At 54.2% G+C, this 21,574-nt stretch overlaps 1 protein-coding gene across 1 annotated transcript in view; it reads left to right on the top strand.

The window, feature by feature from the left end:
- The window catches only part of B3GLCT (beta 3-glucosyltransferase), a 75,524-nt gene extending 61,440 nt beyond the window's left edge, over positions 1–14,084 (top strand). The window contains exons 12-15 of the mRNA XM_075562773.1: positions 336–435; positions 2,085–2,204; positions 8,407–8,551; positions 11,244–14,084. Coding sequence (XP_075418888.1) covers positions 336–435; positions 2,085–2,204; positions 8,407–8,551; positions 11,244–11,417 — 539 coding nt within the window. The 3' untranslated portion in view covers positions 11,418–14,084. The remainder of the gene's footprint in view (positions 1–335; positions 436–2,084; positions 2,205–8,406; positions 8,552–11,243) is intronic.
- Positions 14,085–21,574: the final 7,490 nt, after the last annotated feature.

Genomic DNA, 21,574 nt, shown 5'->3' with positions numbered 1-21,574 from the left:
GCTCGCCGAGAGTGGGGATCGACAGCAATGATCAGAAAAGGGAATTTTAAAAATGCAAATTATTAAAACGCACACTGGCATTCTCAAACACTTATAGCACACAGCATACACACAAGTATCTAGACGCACATTAGCATTCAAGCACTGATAACAGAAAACACACACACACAAGTATATCTTTATCAAGGTGCACATTTGGCATTGAAGCATTTGTGACAGAAACCCCACCCACCCACCACACACACACACACACACACACACACACAGCACCAGTCGGGACGGGTGGCATCGTTTCAGGGGAATAGTACAGCGAATGCTACCCCCTTGCCTCCCAGGCCACTGTGGGAAGACGTTTGCCATCCTGGAAAGGTTTCTGAATCACAGCCGTGTCAGGACCCCGTGGCTGGTCCTTGTGGACGATGACACCTTGATAAGGTAAGGGGCCTTGCCACCCTCGCTCAGCTCTCATCGGCTCTAACCTGTGTCCATTTTAGCACTGCGCTTCTGGGAAGATGGGGTGCCCGGGCCCAATTTACCCTCATGTAGTAGCACCTCCACCTGCCCGGCAGGACAAAGGCCTGTAAAGGCCTGTAAGACACTGCACCTGTATGGTTGGCAACAAGAGACAGTGACCTCGGGCAGCAACAGGGAGGGCTGCCCAAGCCTGCTACAGGCAGCTGGCCCAGGAAGGGGGGTCCGGGCGGCAGCTGGCAGACTGCTTCCAGTAGAGAAGCTGAAGCTGCCCCGGGGCTCGGTTTTCAGCCCAACAGCAGACAGGCCTGTAAGGGGACAGTCACACCTGGGAGGGGAGCACCTGGGAGCCCTCCACCATTGAGATCTGAAGGGCAGCATTGTCCCAGGACAGCGCTCCGAGGGTCAGGAAGTGGAGGGAGGGGAGTGTCGGAGACACAGGGAGGCAGTGGGACATGTGACGGTGCTTTGGAAGGATGGCAGGCAGTGACATAGACCCAGCACAAGGACATTGTTGGGTCAGGTGAGGAAACTGGAGCAGGGTGGCCGTGTGGGTGCTGGCATGGCGTCAGGGTGGACATTCTTGATGAAACTGGCTACTTTGTGGACATATTTCCATGGACACACACAGCTCCTCTCCCCGGGCAGCACCCGAGAGTCCAGTGGCCGAGTTAGACAGCAGGTGTAGGGGTAGCTTTTCACGAAGTGCATATTGGCATCATCTGTGGTGAAGGTGCTAGCCCTTCTAAGGATATGGGCATCGAAGGATTGAGGCATGAAGGGCATGGTGCATAAACCCTGCTCCTAAAACAAACAAGCAATCAGAAAGCACAACTCACTCATATCCACCCTACAGAGGGCAGGGTGGGACTGCGCCTGGGGGTTTCTGATATGTCACTCTCTGTGTGAGTATAAAGAAAGCCCTGTCTTTCTCCCTCAGAGCTGCTGGTAGTTTCAAACTGCTGACCTTACGGTTGGCAGCCCACTACGCCACCAGGGACCCATTAGAGAAAAGACGAAAACACAAGGAGTCTCCTAAAAGTTCCCAAAAACATGGAATTAAAAGATATTGGAATTTTCCCACAAACTTTTAGAAGGCTGTGTGTGGGGGGGGGGGGGGGGAAGAGAGAGAGAGAGAGAGAGAGAGAGAGAGATCACATAAGGGAGTTAGAATATAAAAGAAATGAGTCCAAACACCAAAGGTGGGTGAATCTGGGCCAGGGGCACCCGGGAGTTCCTTGTACATTTCTTGTGCCATTTCCTACAATAATGGCTTTGTACGCCCCCCCCCCCCAGCCCACTGCCTGATTGGGACTCACAGCCGCCCTGTAGGGCAGAGCAGGACCCCATGGGTCTGGGAGGCTGTAATTCCCCATGGAAGCAGCCTGCCTAATCTTGCACACAGCCGCTGCCTACGGTTTCGGAGGCTGTCAATCTGTACCGCAGCCAGCAGAAAGCCTCGTCTTGCTCCCTCGGAGGCGTTAGCGGCTTTGAACCGTGGACCTTTGGTTATGAGCACTCCGGGGGGTGGGGGGGCTCCGTGTGGGGATGTAGGAAGCGCAGCCCTTTGATCCTGGAGCCGGTCTGAACTGACTGCCCCTCTGGCCTTCCAGCATCCCCAGGCTGCAGCACCTGCTGAGCTGCTATGACGCCCACGAGGCCGTGTTCCTGGGAGAGCGCTATGGCTACGGACTGGGCACTGGCGGCTACAGCTATGTCACCGGCGGAGGAGGGTAACTATGGGGCCGGCCTGGTGGAGACACCGCGCATGCGTGGCGCGCACCCGGAGCGCAGAGCTGGGGTGGGTCTGCGACGTTGGGATCTGGTAGGAACGTGATCTGGTAACGATGTCGCTCGCCCAGTGGACCCTGGCTCACCCACGTGACAGAGTGGAGCTGCCCCAGGTCAGCAGTTCGAACCCAGCCACGGGCTCCAAGGGAGAAAGATGAGGCTGCCCGCCCCCATAAAGACGGACCGCTCCTGAAACCCCGTGGGAAAGTTCTCCTCTGCCCTAGAGAGTCTGACTTGGCGGCGGGTGGGGTGGGTAGGGTGGGGGTTAGGTTTTGTTTTGAACAGCCAACGTCTCCGTTAGCAGCAAGCACTGAACTGTTGCACCTCTAGGGCTCCTTGTTTTAGTTTTTAAATGAAATTTCTTAAAACAATTTAAAAAAAAGTTTTATTGATCTAATTTGCCTATCATGCAATTCAGTGGTTTACTCATATTAATGAGTTGGCATTCACCGCCACGATTGATTTGTGAACATTTTTTCTTTCTTGTGCTCACTGCTTTTAGCTCCCCATTCCCAACTCCCCGCCTACCTACCCCCCAACCTCCCCTGCCATACCTGCAGGAAACCACTAATCTGGTTACTGTCTCTGTGGATTTATGTATCCTGGATTTCATAGACAGAAGAACACTTAAAAACCCAGTGTAACAGCAGTAACAAAATTACACAGAGAAGAACCTCAATCGAAGAGAAAGCAGAAGATATTAAAAACTAGAGCACATTTAAAATGGGCCAACAGTTCCCACTTAAATCGGAGCACCAAGCAGAAGCTGCTAAATTTAAACCTACCCGCACCTGCATGGCCCCCCTTGCCAGTGCCCTCTGCCAGCAAGGCTTCGGACCTCCCTGGTCAATGGCCAGACAGGACTCCCAGAGCGTTCATCCATGTGGGGACCCTGCGGATGGCTTTGGGGCTGTCCCTGTCATCCGGAGCCTTCTGCAAACCCCGTAGGGCCCCTTCTCTCGATGGCAGCAACCCCCATAATATGAGAAAATTGGCTGATACTTTAGGAAATGTTTAAAAATGCTAGATGTGAGAGGAACCCACAGTAAAGATGGTGCCAGCCATCGTGCTAACACGCACGGCAGGGTCCCTGTGGAAATGTCGCTGTACTCACACTGGTGTCTCGGCAGCTGTCTCCAACCTCTTGTGCTTCAATAACAAAAATGCCACCAGTGGGGGCTTTCACACACAGGCAGCGGCTCTCGCCGTGTGAGAGACCGGAAGGCAGAATTCAGGGCGCTGGTTCTAGGGGCAGGCTCACTCTCTCCTCTCTGGGGAGAAAGTTCTTGGTTCTTGAAGAAACCCGGGGCGACCAAGCTCTGGGCTGCTCACTGCGGGCTCCACGGTCTGAACCCACGCTCTGCTCTGCAGGAGAAGAATGAGGCAGTGTGGGCCTGTCAAGGTGTACCATCTTAGAAACCCTGCAGTTAGTGAAGGGCTCAGCACTTCACCCACAGCGCCACCAGATCCCCTACCACAGGCGTGGGGGTGAGAACCCCAGCGAGACACAATCTAGCTCATTAGAGCCACTAGTTAGTTTCGATTGTCTGTTTAAAAGAAAAACGAAATTGGACATCGATTTTAGTTTCAGAGAACGGACAACCCATTAGACTTTTAAATCATTCAGTCTTTAGTAAATCCCACTTGGGGCAAGACTTGCCTGGTAGCTTAGATTCAAGCAATTAAATCTAATTTATGTCTAATCTCCATGATACTCATGTAGGATTTATAGGTTTAAGGAATAGTTAAGATCAATGTTTTTACATGAAGCATCTGTCTGGTCTCCTGTGGGAAAAGACAAACATTTGATTATGTGGGTAAATCAATGGAGCAGTGGATCGGTTCTCTGCCATTCGAGGGGATCTTCATTTGTTACCCACACTCTTGTCCTTGTCATCCGGTGCCATCAAGTCCTTGCCCACCCACGGGTTCACCCCAGGGTCGCCACCAGCTGGGCTCGAGTCGGCAAGAATGAGTTGGAAACACGTGACAGAGGAGAACTGCCTTCTAGGTTGTCCTAGATAATCACCTTTCCTGGTGGTACAGTGGTTAAGTGCTTGGATGTTACCGGAAGGTCGGCGGTTTGCACTCAGAAGAGTTCGGTGGGAGAAAGATGGGGGGCAGTCTGGTTCCATAGCATGTACGACCTTGGAAACCCTGTAAACTCACTGCCACCGAGTCCACGCCGACTCGCAGCTACCCTGCAGGACAGGGTAGCACCGCCCCTGTGGGTTTCCGAGACAGACGGCAGCTGCTTACAGGAGTAGAAAGGCCCATCTTCCTCCCTTGGAGCCCCTGGTGCTTTTGGACTGCGGACCTGGTGGATTGCAGCCCAGTGTATGCCCACTGGACCACCAGGGACGTTCCACGCTGTCACTCGTAATCGCTGTGGTTTGGTGTCTTTCTGGGAGCAGTCCTCTGGGTGTTTCTCGTGGGGAGTTGCCGGGTGGGTTTGAACCGCCGTCCTCTGGTTCGCAGCCACGCGTGTCATGGTGGCACCGCCGGGGCGCCGTGTCAACCCATGCAGTGGGCTTAGTGGGTGCACAGGTGTTTGCTGAGTGCCTTCTCCGTGCGAAGGACCGTGCCGCGCCCTGCGCTATGTCCTGACGAGCTAAGACGGTGTGCCTGATGTCTCGATGCGGTTTCTGATCAATATGGAAAGCGCCAGCCAGTGTTGACGCATGCTTACTGCCCCGTCTGTCCGTCCACGCCATCTGCGTTAGCCTCATCCACTGACCAGTGTTGTTCTGTAGCCCTTTCCCCTCTGCTTCGCTCTGTGCACACACAGGTCCCGTCGACCCGTCTGGCCGAGTTCACGGACCGTTTTCCTTTCTTCAGTGTCCCCCACACCATGAAGACCTCTCTGTGTTTTCAGTTCAGATAATAGAATGCTGTTTGTTTGTTTGTTTTTAAATAGTTTACATTTTATACTGAAATTTCTCCGTGTGGGTATCCTTTCTCTTTCGCCTCCTGTAAAGTGTCAGGGTCTTAGCTATCTGGTGTTTCTACAACGGAAATACCACAGGCGAATGGCTTTAATGAACGCATTTAATTTTCTCAGGAGGCTGGGCGTCTGAATTCAGGGCCCTGGTTCTAGGGGAAGGTGCCTGCTCTCTGTGTGGGCTCTGGAGCTGGTCCTTGTTCCTCGCTCCCTTAGTGATCTTCACGTGGAGCGACGCCTAACACCCCATGTGTGCCCCTGCATGGCTTCTTTAGCCTCTGCCACATTACAGAAAGAGATGGCTTACGACGACGCTCTTGCCACTGCTCACATCTTATTACTGTCACAGAGAAAACCCACCCCAAACGGGCTTACGAACACAGGCTCAGGCGACATTTTAATATCTCTATTGTAATCGTTGAAGTCTGTGTCTTGTTATTGTTGCTGACAATATCTGGTCCACCCACGACTCTGCTTCCGTTGATGGCTGCTCTTGACTGGAGGGCTCGTTTGCATCACATGTCACGGGCTTTTAATTGCATAGCAGAAACTGTCTGTAGACAGAGTACGAAGACTACTGCAAGGTTCCTGTCCCCCCACACGTGTGAACGCTCCCGTTTCCATTATCCAAGGCGAGGGATGGCCACTCAATCAGACACACGTTTGTCTGCAACTGGCCCCTAGTTTTAAGCCATCTCTACTTAAGGACCCTTCATGACACTGCCGGTTGGGCACTGGGCTGTGAACCAGAAGGCTGGCGGGCCAGACCCAGCAGTCACTCCGGGCGAGAAAGACGAGGTGACTGCCCCATAAGGACTCAGGCTTGGAACTCTCACGGAACAGCTGTGCTCTGCCCTACAAGGTAGGTACACGTGAGCTGTAGCAGTGGGCTGGTGTGGTCCACTTCGTCGGACCCACAACTCCCCCGTGAGCAACTGCGGCCCTGTTAAAGGATGAACTCTCTAGAAGGCCTGCCAGTCCACCTGCTTCCTCCAAGCCCAGTTTTCCTTTGCTGCGCATCTACGCAGTAGCCCCTTCTCGCTTCAGCCCTGGTGGCACGGTGCTTAAGCACAGCTTCGTTGGTCCCCTGGGGGGCCTTCCGCCCAGCCTGGCTCCTCACATCTGGTCTATGATGCCTTGCCCATAGTGCACCATGCACACACCTGTGTCTCATCTCTCAGTATATCCCCACCTTGTCCGGAGCGGCTGCTTTATGCAGCGCAGAGTTACGTGAATGAATGCATGCAGGAACACTGAACAGTCACGTGGCACAGCGGCCCCTGCTCTTTCACAAAGAGGCGGGAAGCTGCTTCAGGGGACGAGAGCTTCTCAGGCCAGCCTCTGGTCACAGCTGCAGGCCCGCGGCGGTCAAGTAATTCCCTTAGTGTTTCCGCCGCAGTTTTGGGTGCGCCCGCCCCAGACCCACCCTGCGTCTCCCCCAGCAATCCAGGATCAAGGCCAACATTTAGAAAATCACAACCAGAGAGAGGCCGGAAGAGAAGAGGAAGTATCTCAGTGCTGCCTGTGTAGTGAGCGGGGTGGTGCTTGGTGTAATTTTATGTTGTCTTGTGTACATATGCACAAGCAGAAAAATTTAAAAACACAATATGTGTATGCATGTGTGTATGTGTATATCTGTGTGGGCTTCAAACTTTCTTGGAAGAATTCCATGAGCTGTCAATTCCATTTTCCCGCAAAGGTCTTGAAGCTGCATCATGTATGTAGGTAGGCAGGTAGGTAGGTATATCTGCTAACTGTAAGTCTAGGGGCTTGAACCCACAAGCCACTCTGGGGGAAAGAGGGAAGCTGCTCCCATAAAGATGTACAGCCTCAGAAAACCTACACAGGGTTGATACGCTTGGAATCGACTTGATGGTAGTGAATATGTGTGTGAACATATGCACATATGTGGATATACAAATATACACACGCACACATGTATGCATATGTGCCCATACACACACACATATGCACACACACATAGGAGCCGTGGTGGTGCAGTTGTGAAGCATTCAGCCTCTACTGAAATGCCAGTGGTTTAAAGCCACCAGCCGCTCCATGAGAAAGATGTGGCAGCCCGCTTCCGAGTTCCAGTCCGTTACCATGGCTCTTCCAGCCGCTATCCCTGAGGCGAGAGGTAATTCCCGGTTCCACACGCCTGCGGCTGGGTCCCGCTGTGGAGGGCATTCTCTGCTAACAAACAGGAGTGGGTGAGACTGAGCTCTTCGTTTCATGGCCATCTTCATCTTTGTTACCTACAATGAATGTAAGCAGTGATTTGCCACAGGTGAGGGGCACAGCGCTGCTCTGGAGGGGCCTGTGGAGAAGGCTGGCTGAGTAAGGTGAGGAGGAGACCGAGGCCTGCTGGACGCATCCTGCCAGAGGCCCAGGGCCCACGTGCATCAGGAGACGCAGTCCAGGTGGAGAATAGGTTCCTGCATTTGGGTGAAGTTTGATTGCACCATGCCACTCCCACCAAACGACCTCTCCCTGCATGCTCCTGGTAAAAGGTGGGGAAAGATACTGCTAGGATGCGGCTATGCGTAATTGTGCCCGGATCCCCTGTGATGCCGTCATGCTGTGTTAAAAAGCAAGCCCACGGAGAAGCACAGGGTGGGATCTCATCACCAGCAAGAGCCAGGGGTGGGGAGGGCGTCCTCTGGCCTGCGTGACCTTTGGACTGAAAGGCACCCCCACCCCCACGTGGGACATCTTGACCTTTTGTGAGTGCTGTGGGCCGCTGCAGCAGACGCGAGGGGACAGGCTCGACGGGGGCGGCGGGAGAGAGAGCAGACTGTCACCTTGTAAGAGTTGGACTTTGGGGATATCTTTTTTTCAGTCTCCAACTTCCTGGTACCATCTTGGTATGGATTCTTGTGGAAGAAATGATTGCCACAGCTTCCTTGACGGCTCATGCTCGGGTCCATGCGACTGGGAGTCAGCAAGACTGGGAGCAGGGTGGTGGTGGTGGTGCGGGGCTAAGTGCCTGGCCACTGCCTGAAACGTGGTCGGTCCGGATGAGGCAGGCTGCTTCAGTGCAGATGTGGGCAGTTCTCTTCTGTCCTGCAGGGTGGGTCGGAGCTGCCCCGACTCAAGGACACAGGACACCAGGAAGAGCGCACTGCCAAGTGTGGCAAAGCACTCTCCTGTCAGGGTCTTGTGTCCTGAGGGCCCCTGTCTCTGCCCCTCTGCTCTCCCACCAGCATGGTCTTCAGCAGGGAAGCCGTCAGGAGGCTCCTGGCCAGCAAGTGCCGGTGCTACAGCAGCGACGCTCCGGACGACATGGTTCTGGGCATGTGCTTCAGTGGGCTGGGGGTCCCTGTGACACACAGCGCTCTCTTCCACCAGGTGAGACGTGGGGTGGGCCGGGGAGGGGGTGCCGCCCCTGATTTGGGGATTCTACGTTTTTTCCTTCCACTTCTTCTTTCCCGAGTCGCCTTAAGAGCTGTGTTGCCAGGCCCTGGGGTGCATCCTTCAAAGACACCGGTCTAAAGGGCTGATGCTGCACCGGGTACCTTGTGAAGGTGGAAGGAAGCAGCCCCTCGACTGCGAACTGGCACTGGGTCAGAACCATCGCGTGCCGGTCAGAACCAGTGTGGGTTCAGGCAGTGACAAGATGTTCCATCTGTTCCCTTCCCTTTGCTTCTCGATTGGGGAAAACATGGATGGCCTTTAAAAATGACCGACGCTGCTTAGAAATACGAAGAGACTTCACCGAGTATGGCAGGCTTGGAGTTCTACCCTCCCACACATGTTTTGAAGTCCCCTCTTGGTCTGAATTGACTCCATGACCTTAGTACCAGACACGCACCTTCACTACTTTCTTCGTGCCCTGGAGCTACCCCTGCAGCAGGCGTGGGGGATGGTGATGGGGACTTGGTTGCAGGTAGGTGTTGGCTCACCCTTCAGTGAACCCCACCCTCCCTGCCCCAGCCACCCTAGAGGACAGAGTAGAACTGCCTCTGTGGGTTTCTGAGATTGTCACTCTCCATGGGAGCAGACAGCCTCCTCTTTCCCCCAAGGAGTAGCTGGGGGATTTGAACTACTGACCTTGTAGTGAACAGCCCCGTGTGTAACCACTACACCAGGGCTCCTTGTTAGTGTCAAAGGGAGGGCCGATTTAATCAGATTAAAGGGCAGGGGAGAATTGTCAATAAGTCAGCTGTTCATTACCAGGACTGTCCCTGCAGTCACATATCCCTGGGTGTCTCGAGGAGCGCTGGTTAGCCAGTGGGTTAGTGCTCAGCTTCTCACTGGAAGGTCGGAGGTGTGAACCCACCCAGAAGCCTTTTGGATATGTTGTCGGGAGAGACCGGCCCCTGAGCAGGACATCACGCTTGGTACAAAAAGAAGGACAGTGAGAAAGAGGAAGACCCTGGACAGGTGGATTGGACCGTGGCTGCAACCATGGCCTCCTATGTAGGAACAGCGGCTTAACCTTGGGCTCTTAGCCACCAGCGTCGTGCTGGCCAGGGCTGGCGAAGGCCATTGCTCCATGGTCTTTAGGGCCGTTTCTGAAGAATCCCGTCAGCGAATGTTCTCGTGTTCTCGGAATCACAGCAGATACAAGGACTAAAAATAGCCGCATTGCTGGCCCATCTGATGCCCTTCTTGAAGAGATTCAGCGCTTCTTGGAACCTGACATATATAAACGCGTGCTTCTCTCTTGTTGAAAGCACGATCTTCGAGCTTTATTTAGTCAGCAGCGACAAAGGCTCTTACACCCATAGAGAAGATTGCGCACGGCAAAAATAGCGCTCTAGGAAAAAAGCCTGAATGGGCAAAGTGTTTGCACTATTAAAAATCTTCATCATAATAGAAGCAGACTCCATTTCCACCTCCTCAAAGAAAGCAAGCAAAGCTGGAAATAGACCGTTAATAATGAGAAATATGTGAGACACTGACGGAGCCCTCGCCCCTATCCCTACTCTCTAAATAAATAAATAAGAACTCACTGCCCTCAAGCCCAGTGTGACTCAGAGCCATGCTGTATCGGGTTTCCGAGACTGTCCGTCTTTACAATCAGATAGCCTCATCTTTACCCTGGGTGGCAGCTGCTGGGTTTGAACCAGCGACCTTGTGAAGCAGTCCTCAGTAGGTGCAGTTGTTAAAAACCCGGCTGCCAACCTCAAGGTTAGCTGTGTGATTCCACCCAGCTACTCCCCCTGGAAAGCCTGGTGGCCCTTCCCCTTCAGGAGGACAGCCTGGACAGCCCATGGGCAGGTCCGCTCCACCCACGGCGTCACTATGAGTCAGGACTTAGCGGTCAGCAACAGCACGAGAAAGGTGAAGCCAGTTTCTCAGGATCAGTTGGGAGGCACTTACCTGCCTCCTAAGCCCTCGAGAGGGCTCCCGTCCAGGTGCCTGTGTCAGGATGGCGTCACATAGAAAGTCCTTTACTCGGCTGGTCGTTGGTCCATCTCACCATGGCCCACCCAGAGGAGAGGGCGAGCATTCAGACCATTAGACTGTATGCAAAGTAACCTGCGGCTGGGCTGGTAGTAGGAGGAGCAGCGTCTTCGGTGGGGGGGGGGCTCATAATCCCCGTTTGCTGACCCCTCCCCTAGTACATTCCTACTAGGGCCCCACTCCCAGCTCCACCCCTGCCCAGCCCCCATGATGAAGGTTCTTTTCTTCGCCCTCCTGCATCCAAACCCAGGGGCCCAGGTGAGCACTTTTTCCACCGCGCCTCGCCTGTCTGCACACGTGGGCCCCAGACGCAGTGCATCGCTGCTGGAGGGTGCCACCGGACAAGTTGTTGGCTGGCGAGCCCACCAGCCACTCCGAGGGGCAAAGATGAGGCTGTCTGCTCCCGTAAAAGAGTCCCAGCCTCAAGAACCCCATACTGGGTCGAGATGGGTGGCACTGACTGGGTGCCAGTGAGCATGTGTGTGTGTGTGTGTGTGTCATGAGCTGGAGAGTCCCGGTGAAGGCATGGTCGTCTGCCCTTCCCGTCCAGATCCTGAAGGAAGTATCTTGCTGTGGCATCCATCGGGGGCAGCCCACGGACCGTAACCATGTCTTCCCCCTCCCCCCACAGGCCCGGCCAGTGGACTACCCGAAGTCCTACCTTGCTCACCAGGTCCCCATCTCCTTCCACAAGCACTGGAACGTCGACCCCGTGCAGGTGTTCCTCACCTGGCTGGCCCCCAGCGAGCAGGACCGAGCCGGGCAGGAGGCGAAGGCGCGGGCGCGCTCCCGGGAGGAGCTATGAGCCCGAGGGTGGACACTGGGGAGGGACGGGGGGCGGACCTGGCTCACCTCATCCTGTGGACTGCACCAGACCTGCTCCCTCACTGTGCCCTGGGCAGGGACGCCCACTGGCTCCAGGGGGGTTGGGGGGGGGCAGTACCTGTGGCATTTTCTCTTTTTTGTCGAAGGGAGGAGGACAGGAATTGCTCTTGTGAGCTGGCAGGTCGCTTGCTGTCGGTCCAGCAGTCCTGGCGAGAACGCAGCAGCAGTAACTGCGTACCTTCAAGCTGGGTGGTCGGTGGGCGCGGGGAGCTTTAGGACTGTCGATGCAGAAACGACTGGTCCCAGAACCCCCTGCTGCATCATCTCTGTCCACTCTCACGAACTCTCAGCCGGCACGACTGAGAGTCATTCTCCTGAGGGAGGAAGAGGAAGGGGCAGTCCCTTGGCCTTCTCGGAGCTGGCCGGGAATTCTGGGCAGGCCACAGGTCCCTGGAAGAACTCACAAATCTGTCTTGAGGAAGCCCGGCCAGAATGCGCCGGGGTGCCACCCCACGTGCTTCGGGCATGTCCCTGGGAGCCCCCGTCTCTGGAGAGAACATCTTGCGTGGTAAAGGAGAGGGTGATGAAACAGAGAGGCCCTCGGGGAGGTGGACGGACACAGTGGCTGCAATGTGGGCCCAGACACCGCAGCCTTGGTGAGGATTCTGCTGCGCGTGCGCATGGCTGCTGGGCCCGCGCCTGCCGGGGGCACCTCGGAGGGGCTGTAGCAGCCCGAGCTTTTGCAGGGTCTTAGTACCGGCAGCTGCTTCCTGGGGCTCGGGGGGACTCTTCAAGCATCACGAACGCTTAAGGAGCAAGGCCTCTGCCCTCAGCTGGTGGGTTTGTCTGTCGTGCTGCGGCCCGTGCCCCGTCCAGAGAGGACCAGAGCTACTCCACAAGAGCTCCGCCCCCCGCCCTGGGGGCTTGGCTGTGTCCGGCTCTCCCCGCAAGGACCCCCTCCAGCCTCCTTGTGCGACCACTGTGACAAACAGCGCCCTGCGGGTTTCAGAGAGACACTCATCACACAATTCAGTCCTGTCTCGGAAAGTGACCTGACTGACCAGCGAAACTCTGTCCTCCCTCGTAAATCACCAAGCTCCCCACGAGGCCCTCACCCTTGCGGGATGGACACCGGGCCTCCCTGGCAATCCGTGGGCTCTCGTGGAACGAGACGTGCACGTGGCACAGGGAAACCGCGCCGATCGCCACCTCTTGAGCCCGGGCAGCCCGAGAGGGATAGGACGGACGTCCAGCGTCTGCACCTCCTGCACCTCTAGGCCAGCCCTGCGCTGGGAGGTGCCCGCAGTGATCCTGATCACCGAGGTGGCCACAGCAAGACCTCCCGCTGCTGCAGGGTGCTGTTGAAGATGCTCGAGTGGACCTGGGCGTTCCCCCTTCACAGGTGCATTTGTAATGCACAGAAAGGTGCCCTGCCTGCTATACCCCAAGCAACCAGTTAATTGACCTTAGATACGAGAGCTGTGCCTCACTGTCCTAACTCATGTCCAAATTTAACCCACAGGCAGATTTAGGAAGGGACTTCCCTTGTGATAGGGGAGCTGCCTGTACGTTAGCCACCCTGCACCCACGCAGTGGCCACTTGTAAAAAGCATCCCGTGTATCTCCATGTGAGTGTGTTTCAGGATCACACAATTCAGTTTTGTAAAAGCATTTGCATGGGTTTGATTTCCATCTCCCTGGGGGTGCTGCGTTCAAACGCTGGGCTGCTAGCCAGAAGGTCGGTGCTTTGAGCTCCCCCGAGGCTCCGGGGCTCAAAGACGTGGCCGTCTGCTGCCTCCCGTGAAGCTGGCAGCTTCGGGAAGCCAGTGGGGCAGTTCTACCCTGCCCTAGAGGGTTGCCACCAGACAGGGTGTTCGATGGCAGTGGGTTTGGTTGCTAATTAAAAATGCTTTTCATTCACTTTGCTAGAAACACTTTAATAACCAAGCCAAGGGTTTTACAGCCACGCCACTGAAAGTACGCGCGTGTTTCCTTCGCGATACATACACACACCACACTGCTAACCGTAAAACCACAAGGTGGGCGGTTTGAACCCAGCAGTTGCTCCGAGGCACTAAGCTCAGCGGAGGCTGCCTGCCCGTCCAGATATATAAAGAGGGCGGCCTTGGAAGCCCCGGGGCCAGTTCTGTGCTGCCCTCTACCGGCTGCTATGAGGTGGAATCCATTGGCAGTGCGGTTTTTTCCAAACTAAGATTTGACTCATTTCTAAAGCGATGTGACAGTGTTGGTCGGTGTTCCAGCTTAGCAAAGACCAGGGTGCATCGGCACGTCTGGGGTAAGGCGTTCACTTTGGGGAAGGTGGGCTCTGTGGCCTCCTGACTGGCTCAACGGAGGCTCCATGTGGCTGACTGGCTGTCCTAGCTGGGGTGGGTTGCTTACTCAGCAGCCATGCTTGGGGCCGGCCTCGGGCTCCTCATCCCGCAATGGCCCCTCCTGCCACTCGGTGTCACCACCCAGCAAGCAGCCAGCGACGTGAGAGTGTCTATCTGATCCCTCGCCACACTCCCATCTTGGTTAGGCTCAGTGCCTTCTGACCCCGGAGCCTCTCCTCTGGGTCTTGTAGGTGTTTCCTCGATCATGTTTACTGTCTGAGGCTCGCTGTAAGCCTAACCATGAATAAAGAAAGTTGCCTAAGTTTCTGATCTCTCCAGTGGTGGGTTCCGGCCAGCGGCCGGGTGGGGAGGCCATCTGGGAAATGGATGTGGTGACACCCGGAGGACGGCGTGCCGGGAACGGTGCCAGGAACTGACCTGCAGGCACACACCTTTATAAAGGAAGCCCGCAGATGCTAAAAGCCCCTTGATACAAAGTCTGGACAGTCCTGCCGTCATCGTCACTGGCCCTTTAGAAATGGTTCCCACACAGTTCACCCGTGAGCTAGACTGTGAGTCTGGCTTCTCTAGAACAGGTGTCTTCGACGGTTCTCTGAAGAAGCAGCGCCAGGACACTTGTGATTTCTATAGACACAGAGACAGACACAGCACAAAGGAATGGTCCACACGGCACCTAGTACACTGGGAGCCCTTTACAGAAACTTAACAGCAGAGGACGTCCAGCTTGGGAAAGTGGACGGGTGGTGAAAAACCCAAAGCCCAGCTGTAGACAACTGGACATCCCCTCACAGAAGGGTCACAAGGCAGGGCCGGGCCGGCCAGGGCGCAGCACAGCACCGACGAAACACCCAGCATCCCTCTAGTCCAGTGGCTCGCAGCCTTCCTCCTGCTGCGACCCTTTCACACAGTGCCTCCTGTGGTGACCCCAGCCGTAACGTTATTTTTGTTGCTACTTCATCACTGTCATTCTGCTAGTTATGAATTGGGTGACCCCCGTGAAAGAGTCGTTCGACCCCTAAGGGGGTCATGGCCCGCTGCTCTAGTTCTCTGATGCTTCCATGCCCATCCTCACCCCCCTACCCCCACTATCATGACCAGGAGCATAGGGGGAGGATGGAGCAACTGATCATAATGATTGATGTATAACCCCCCCCACTGAGGGGGACGAACAATAGAAATGTGGGTGAAGGGTGAAAACAGATGGTGTAAGATATGAAAATAATCACAATTTATCAAGGGACCACAAGTGGGGGAGGAGGCGGGGAAAAGGAGGAGCTGATACCAAGGGCTCCAGTAGAAACTTTTGAAAATGATGCAGCGTACGTACAAATGTGCTTGACACAATGGATGTACGGCTTCTGGTAAGAGCTATGGGAGGCTCCCGATAAAACGACCTATGAAAAGACAGGGAGACCCTAGACCGGATGGGCTGACACCGTGCCTGCAACAGTGGGCTCCGATGGGGGAGCCAGGACCGGGAGGTGTTTGCTTCTGTTGCGTGTGGGGTGGCTGACGACTGTAGTGGGGTGACATGGGGACTGAGGGCCCCGTTTGGACAGAGTAGAGGTGGGCTTTCTGAGGACGTGCTGTGGAATCAAACACCTGAATGACCAGCCAGGAAGGCAAAGAAAGGTTCACGGGCAGGTCCTGTGGGCAGGAGGAGCCCCGGTGTCTCACTGGTCCAGTGAGCGTCTTCTAACCAGACGGTTGGTGGCGGCAGCCCACACTGCGCTCCCCGGAGGACAAACTGACCATCTCCCTGGAGCATCCTCCTGGGAAGCTCTGCTCCGTCATGTGGGATGGACCAGAAGATACCCGGGGCGGCACAGCAGGCAGAAAGAAGGGCAAGTGTGAAGGTGCAAGAGGAGGAAGGAGGTCACGAGTCTGAGCAAAGGCAAGGACACGTGTGGCTGTGGCTCAGCCCTCACCTGTGCCTCTGCGGGACCTCCAGGTGATGCCAACCAAGTGCCAGGGGAGAAGTCAGGCCTGGAGCGAAGAGTTTGGAAGCCAGAGGCTGGGAAATGCCAGCGCTGGACGAGATGGCCCAGAGGGAGAGAATGGAAGGCCAAAGAGCAGCGGCACAGGCCAGGTAGGAGGGTCTCTAGAGAGCAGGCCGACGGGGGGCGGGGGGGGGGCTGAGGACGAGAAGTTCCCGGAGGGGGGCGGGGGCGGGGGGAGGGTGGAGACGGGCGCATGCTGCCAGATCTCCAGTAAGGAGCAGAGACATCTGTGGTTGTGCGAGGCCGCAGAGACTTGGGGGAAATGCCCGGCAGCGGAGAACAAAGCTAGCCTGGGTGGACGGGGCTTTGTGATCGTTGGGTTTTTGGAAGCCATGGTCCCACCTTTGGCAGTTCAAATGGACCCAACCTTGCTGTGAGAGGAAGGACCAGGTGGCCTGCTCCAGGAACATTCCAGCAACCAGACTCCCTGCCACCGAGTGGATGCCGACTCACAGGGACCCTATAGGGCGGGGTAGAAGTGCCCCCTTTGGGTGGCTGAGACTGCCTCTTGACATGCTCACAGTCCATGAAGACGAAGCCTCGCCGCCATCCTCCCTGTATTATTTTTCGCTGGGACTTAATACATAGATCACATCATTCCAAATTGTACTTCCAAGGAGCATCTGACTGTCCTTTGTCCGGCACAGATTTGCCTGTTCTTCCGGCAGTCCGTGGTCATTTTGAGACCCCTCACCCCAACCATCGTTCAGAGGCAGCACGTCCTCCCCGTGCTCCTGATCCGTCCGCCAGTTTTCTGTGCATGCGCGGCCATTGAAAATGGCTTGGGCTGGGAACAGCCTCCACCCACAACATCTCATCTCTGCGTTTCCACGGCGATGGAGGACTTTGGCGGCAGGCTCGTCCGATGCCGTGTGTTATTGGGCTTCTTCACTGTTGCTGCAGTGGGCCTTGGTTATAGATCCCGATATGAAATCCTGGGCAGCTTCCACTTGGTATCCCAAGATACTGTTGATTGGTCTAGTCATGAGAATTCCCTTTCCTTTGTATCGATTTGCAATGCGCACCCTGAAAGCTGTCGTCTTTGACCTTCCTCATCAGTAAGTGCATCGGGTGCTCTCTGCTCTCAGCAGCAAGGTTGTGTCATCTGACTGTTAACCATCCTTCCTCCAATCCTGGCGGTACATTCTTCGCATGGTTTAGCATCTGGGGTCAGCTGCCAGGTGTGCAGATTGAATGAGTCTGGAGAAGGGATACCACCCAGCCCTCCCCTTTCCTGATGGTAGGCCACACGCTGGCTTCACATTTCTGAATCCTTCTGCACACCCGCCGGAGTTTCTCAGGTCTTTGGAGCATTGAAAGAAAACCAGAACTCCCGTTTGGCAGCCGTTGCGAATCTCCAGGAAGTTACCCAGTGTTTTCTGTCTTGTATAAAGGGATCCTTAAGACTTCATGCCAAGAAAAATTTTGTTATCTTTTCACAAATTTTTTGAAGCGCCTCCCCCCTTCATATTGATCCATCGACTCCACAGCCCGCGCCTTGCCCCGTCAGATTCCGTTTGGTTCCCCACATTCCACGAACACCATTTCAAAGGAGTACAGTTTGAATCCCTCGAGGATTTCCGAACTGCCCTTTTGGGTGGCTTGTCTTGCTGATAGCGCGGAGTTCACGGGGAAGGCTTAGAGAGAAGGGAGCCCGGCCTTCATAAGCATGTGCACTTGGATGGAAGCTGTGTCGAAAAAAATAACAGCGTCACGTTGTGATATTTTTGCTTAATAAAAATTTATGTAGTTTTGCATCAATACGTTCGCGCTGTGGAAACAGAACTAGTGCAATATGGTTTTTGCTGGGCGTTCCTGTTCAAACTGTAATTCGGTTTTTAAATCCTTGGGAAAACGATGGATGGGATTATTTCTTGGAAACGGCTTGGAACTCAGTTGTTTCACAGTCGCTCCTAAACGCCGCTCATTGGGACGTGATAGAAATGGCCTGTGACCTCATCCACCAAGCTGCCCCTTACTTCTAGTCCCTAACAAGGAGCCCGGGTGGCACAGTGGTGACACACTCAGCCACTAAATGAGGGTCACTGGTTTGGTCTCATGCGCTTTGGGCGTATCGTCAGGAGAGGCTGGTCCCTGGAGAAGGGCATCGTGTTTGGTAAAGAAGCAAGGCAGCGAAGAAGAGGAGGACCTTTGACCCTGGGTTGGCACAGTGGCGGCATCTCTGGACTCACACATAACAGTAGTGAGGACAGTGAGGGACCAGGCAGCGTTTCGTTCTGCTGCACAAAGGGTGGCTATGAACCGGCACCAAGGACGGTACCTAACAATAACAACAACGGGAAGAGGAAACGTTTGTCAGCAGCGTGGGAGATTCAAGTGTTTTTAGATCTCTCCTCCTTGCCCCGCCCCCCATGCACAAGGAATGTTTTAATGGTACCCACAGGCGGGGTGGTGCCCAGGCGCTCACATCCAGGTTTGAGGGGTTCTGGGAAATGTAGTTCTGTGATGGGCTCCAAGCATGCACTGCTCAGATCTCTGCCATCACTCCCTTGCCCTGTCTGACGCTCCTATTCTTACTGTGGCCCATTGGCCATGGAATCGGTCCACCAGGAAACTCAAGGAGGCCAGTGGGCCCCCTGCTAGTTGGTTTGTTCAGCAGTGAAGATGCAGAATCCTCATGGTGGGCTCTGAGTCAGTCTGGGTGGGCTAGAGAAACAAATTCATGGACATGCATGTGAGTATAAGAAAGAGTTTTATAGACAAGAGCAATTGAATATTGAGAAAACACCCAACCCACTCCAGATCATGCCCATAAATCCAATACTAGCCCGAATGTCCAATACCAGTCCATAAATTCCTCTTCAGACTCATGCAGCCGTGCAATGGTGCCGAATGCAGGAAGATTGCAGGCCAGTGAGTGGAAATGGAAAGTCTTGTGGATCCAGTGGCGGTGGAAGCATCTCAGGGCTGGCAGGGGTCTCCACGTGGCTCCTTCAGCTCCAGGGCTCTCGCTCTTGTCATCGGTGTATCCGTCTGGCTTCCAGTGAGCTATTTATGTCATGCCTCCAAATGAGGTCATCAAGCTGCAACGAATGGACAAGCTAGACTCCACCCCTTCACTGTTAATGGTCTCAAGTTGGCACCAGATGATGTAACTACCACAGGCCCCTTTGCACAGAAATCAGCACACATCACTATGGCTGGAGCTTCCTAACAGCACCCGCTCCTACTCTGACCCAGGGCTCCAGGGAACAAGCAGACTGGTAGAAGTGAGAGGGAGGGATGGGAGGAGCAAAGTTGGTCTTCGTATATCTTGTTTTTCACGACGTCCAAGTGGGACGGTGAAGGAAAACAGCCCACGGTTCTGAAACAAAACTCACCCCACCCATGCCCGGGGAGCCAACTCTGACTGCACTGCTGGGGCTCCCCGCACCTTCTCCTGCCTTTGTAATTGGCGTTGTAGCTCATCAAGGTCCGCAGGAGTGACCCTGCCTGCCTTAGTTGTCCCCTGTTAGAAGTTGGAGACTCGGGTGATCTTTGCTGAAAGCGTTTGGGTGAAGCGGAGTTAAGTATATTCCTAGTGAAATTGGTGGAGAGCGGGTTAAGGGTTAGTAGGCTTTTCTTTATCTTAGAACGATTTGTTTTGGGTCCCTAAGTGGTAAAAATCAAACCAGATGATTAGTGTACAACCTCTGCCAGAGACCAGGTGTGTTAGGTCAGGCTGACTAGAGAAACAAACTCGGGGCCACTCATAGAAGAGCGTGCTTTATCTCAAGAAGTAATTACATATAAGGAAAACATCCCAGCCCAGCCCAACTCAAGTCTAAAAGCCCAATACTCGTCCATAACTCCAATTCTAGTCCGCAACTCCTCTTCAGACTCATGAAGCCACGCGCCACGATGCACAATACAGCACCATCACAGGCCGGTGGGTGCAAAGTCTTGTGGATCCAGTGGCGGTGGACGCATCTCCAGAGTGCTCACAGGTCTCCATGTGGCGTCAACAGGAAGGTGAAGGCAGAGAATGGGGAAGGAAGTTCCCAGGACCCTCCCTAGGAAAGGAGCAGGCCCACTAGGAGGCACCATCAGGCTGTGACCCGATTGACAGGCTAGACTCCACCCCTACACTTTTATATCTTCACGTTGACATGAAATTACATAACTACCACACCGGGGATGTGAGTTAAAGAGTAAGTAGGCTGAAGTGTGTTATTCTGAGTTCTCAGGAAAAGCAAGATGGGGCCTTCCACAGTGCGGTCACCACCTAGAGCATCTATAACCCGTAACCTAGTTCCAAGATTACCAAGGTTTCTCTCCCAGAAGTCCTCCACCTTTCTCTACCAGGAGACGGTTTCCATTGTTCCTCTGGACCCAGCCTCTGTCCTTGAATATTGATATTCCATAAAGTGCTCCCATCCTGCACCTGTCTCATCTCAGGCAGCCCGAAACACTCATTTTGTGTGAACAATACCACAGGGCAGAATCGACAAACCTAAGAGTTTCTAAGGCTGTAAACCTTTACAGAAGCAGACTCACACACACACACACACACACACACACACACACACACTTGGCGGGGCTGGTGGATTCAAACTGTTGGCCTTTGGGTTAGAAGACCAGTGCTTAACCCACTGCACCAACAGGACTTCCCTTATCTCCAGGCCCATAGACTGTCCGTTCTAGGGTTTTCGGTGGATTTGTAAAGCAGATTCTAATTTTATAACGGAATTCTTCCATTCTGTCATCTATCTTCTGAGCCATCTTTTTTTTCTGTCGCCTATTTTATCTTTGAATAATCAGTTATGTCCTGTACCCCCTCGCTTGAAATACCTAGTAGGTTTAAAATTCAAGGCTGGACATCTTGTATGAGGTTGCATAAGACCTAGGTGATTTTGTCTTCTCACCAAGAGGATGTAGTTTCTCCATCGCCCTCAGGTAGATCTAGAGCACAAAGTCTGTTCCAACAAGGTTTCAGCTGATCCCATGGGAGTTTCGGGCTTTCTGATTGGGGTCTTCCCATTAAACCCTTGCTTCCAGGGCTTGGGGAGTGAGTGTCACATAGCTGCCGAGTCACCCGGGTGCAGCCCAGGTGACACAATCCTCGCTATGGCAATGATCACCGAGCACAGAACTTCCTCCCACCCATCAAGAATATCCTACGAGGGCTTTGCTTCTCTAGGCCCACACGCAGCACCCAGTTCTCTGCAGACTGATGTTGCTCCTCCCCACCGTTATTTCATACTACTGCATTTGCATGTTTTCATCTGCAGTAAGTTCTCAGAGACGCTGGTTTCAATCATGTTGTTGACCTGAGGTTGAATGATATTTTAAGTACACCCTTCCCTCCCCCACCACACAGCTGTTAATGAGTCTATTCTGACTCACAGCGACCTGACCTGGGGTTTCTGAAACTTTTTACCTCTTTGGGGAGCACCCAGACTCATCTTTCTCCCACAGGGCAGCTGGTTGGCTTGAGCTGCCAACCTTGTCGTTAGCAATCCAACACTTACATCACGACCAAGGCTGCACATGCACACACGCACATGCACACGCACACACGCATGCACGCACACACAGACATACACACATAAATTTGCAAGAGGCAACAGTAACAGTTAAGCTCAGATCCTTAACCAGCTTCACCAAGCACTCCACATAGAAGCTCATCCAGTATGATAGGAGCCCCCTTTTCTCAGAGAGGATCACAAAGAAGGCCGGATTTCCAGGAAGCAATATGCACGTGTTCTCGGCCTGCAGAATTGATTTTGCAAAGCCTGATGTCTACGTCCGACGGGAAGGCACCAAAGGAGGCGCATTCTTGT

Source organism: Tenrec ecaudatus, chromosome 11, assembly GCF_050624435.1.
Source record: "Tenrec ecaudatus isolate mTenEca1 chromosome 11, mTenEca1.hap1, whole genome shotgun sequence".
NCBI classification, from domain to species: Eukaryota; Metazoa; Chordata; class Mammalia; order Afrosoricida; family Tenrecidae; genus Tenrec; species Tenrec ecaudatus.
Note: the sequence above shows the minus strand (reverse complement) of the source record. Positions and strands in the feature narration are given on the sequence as shown.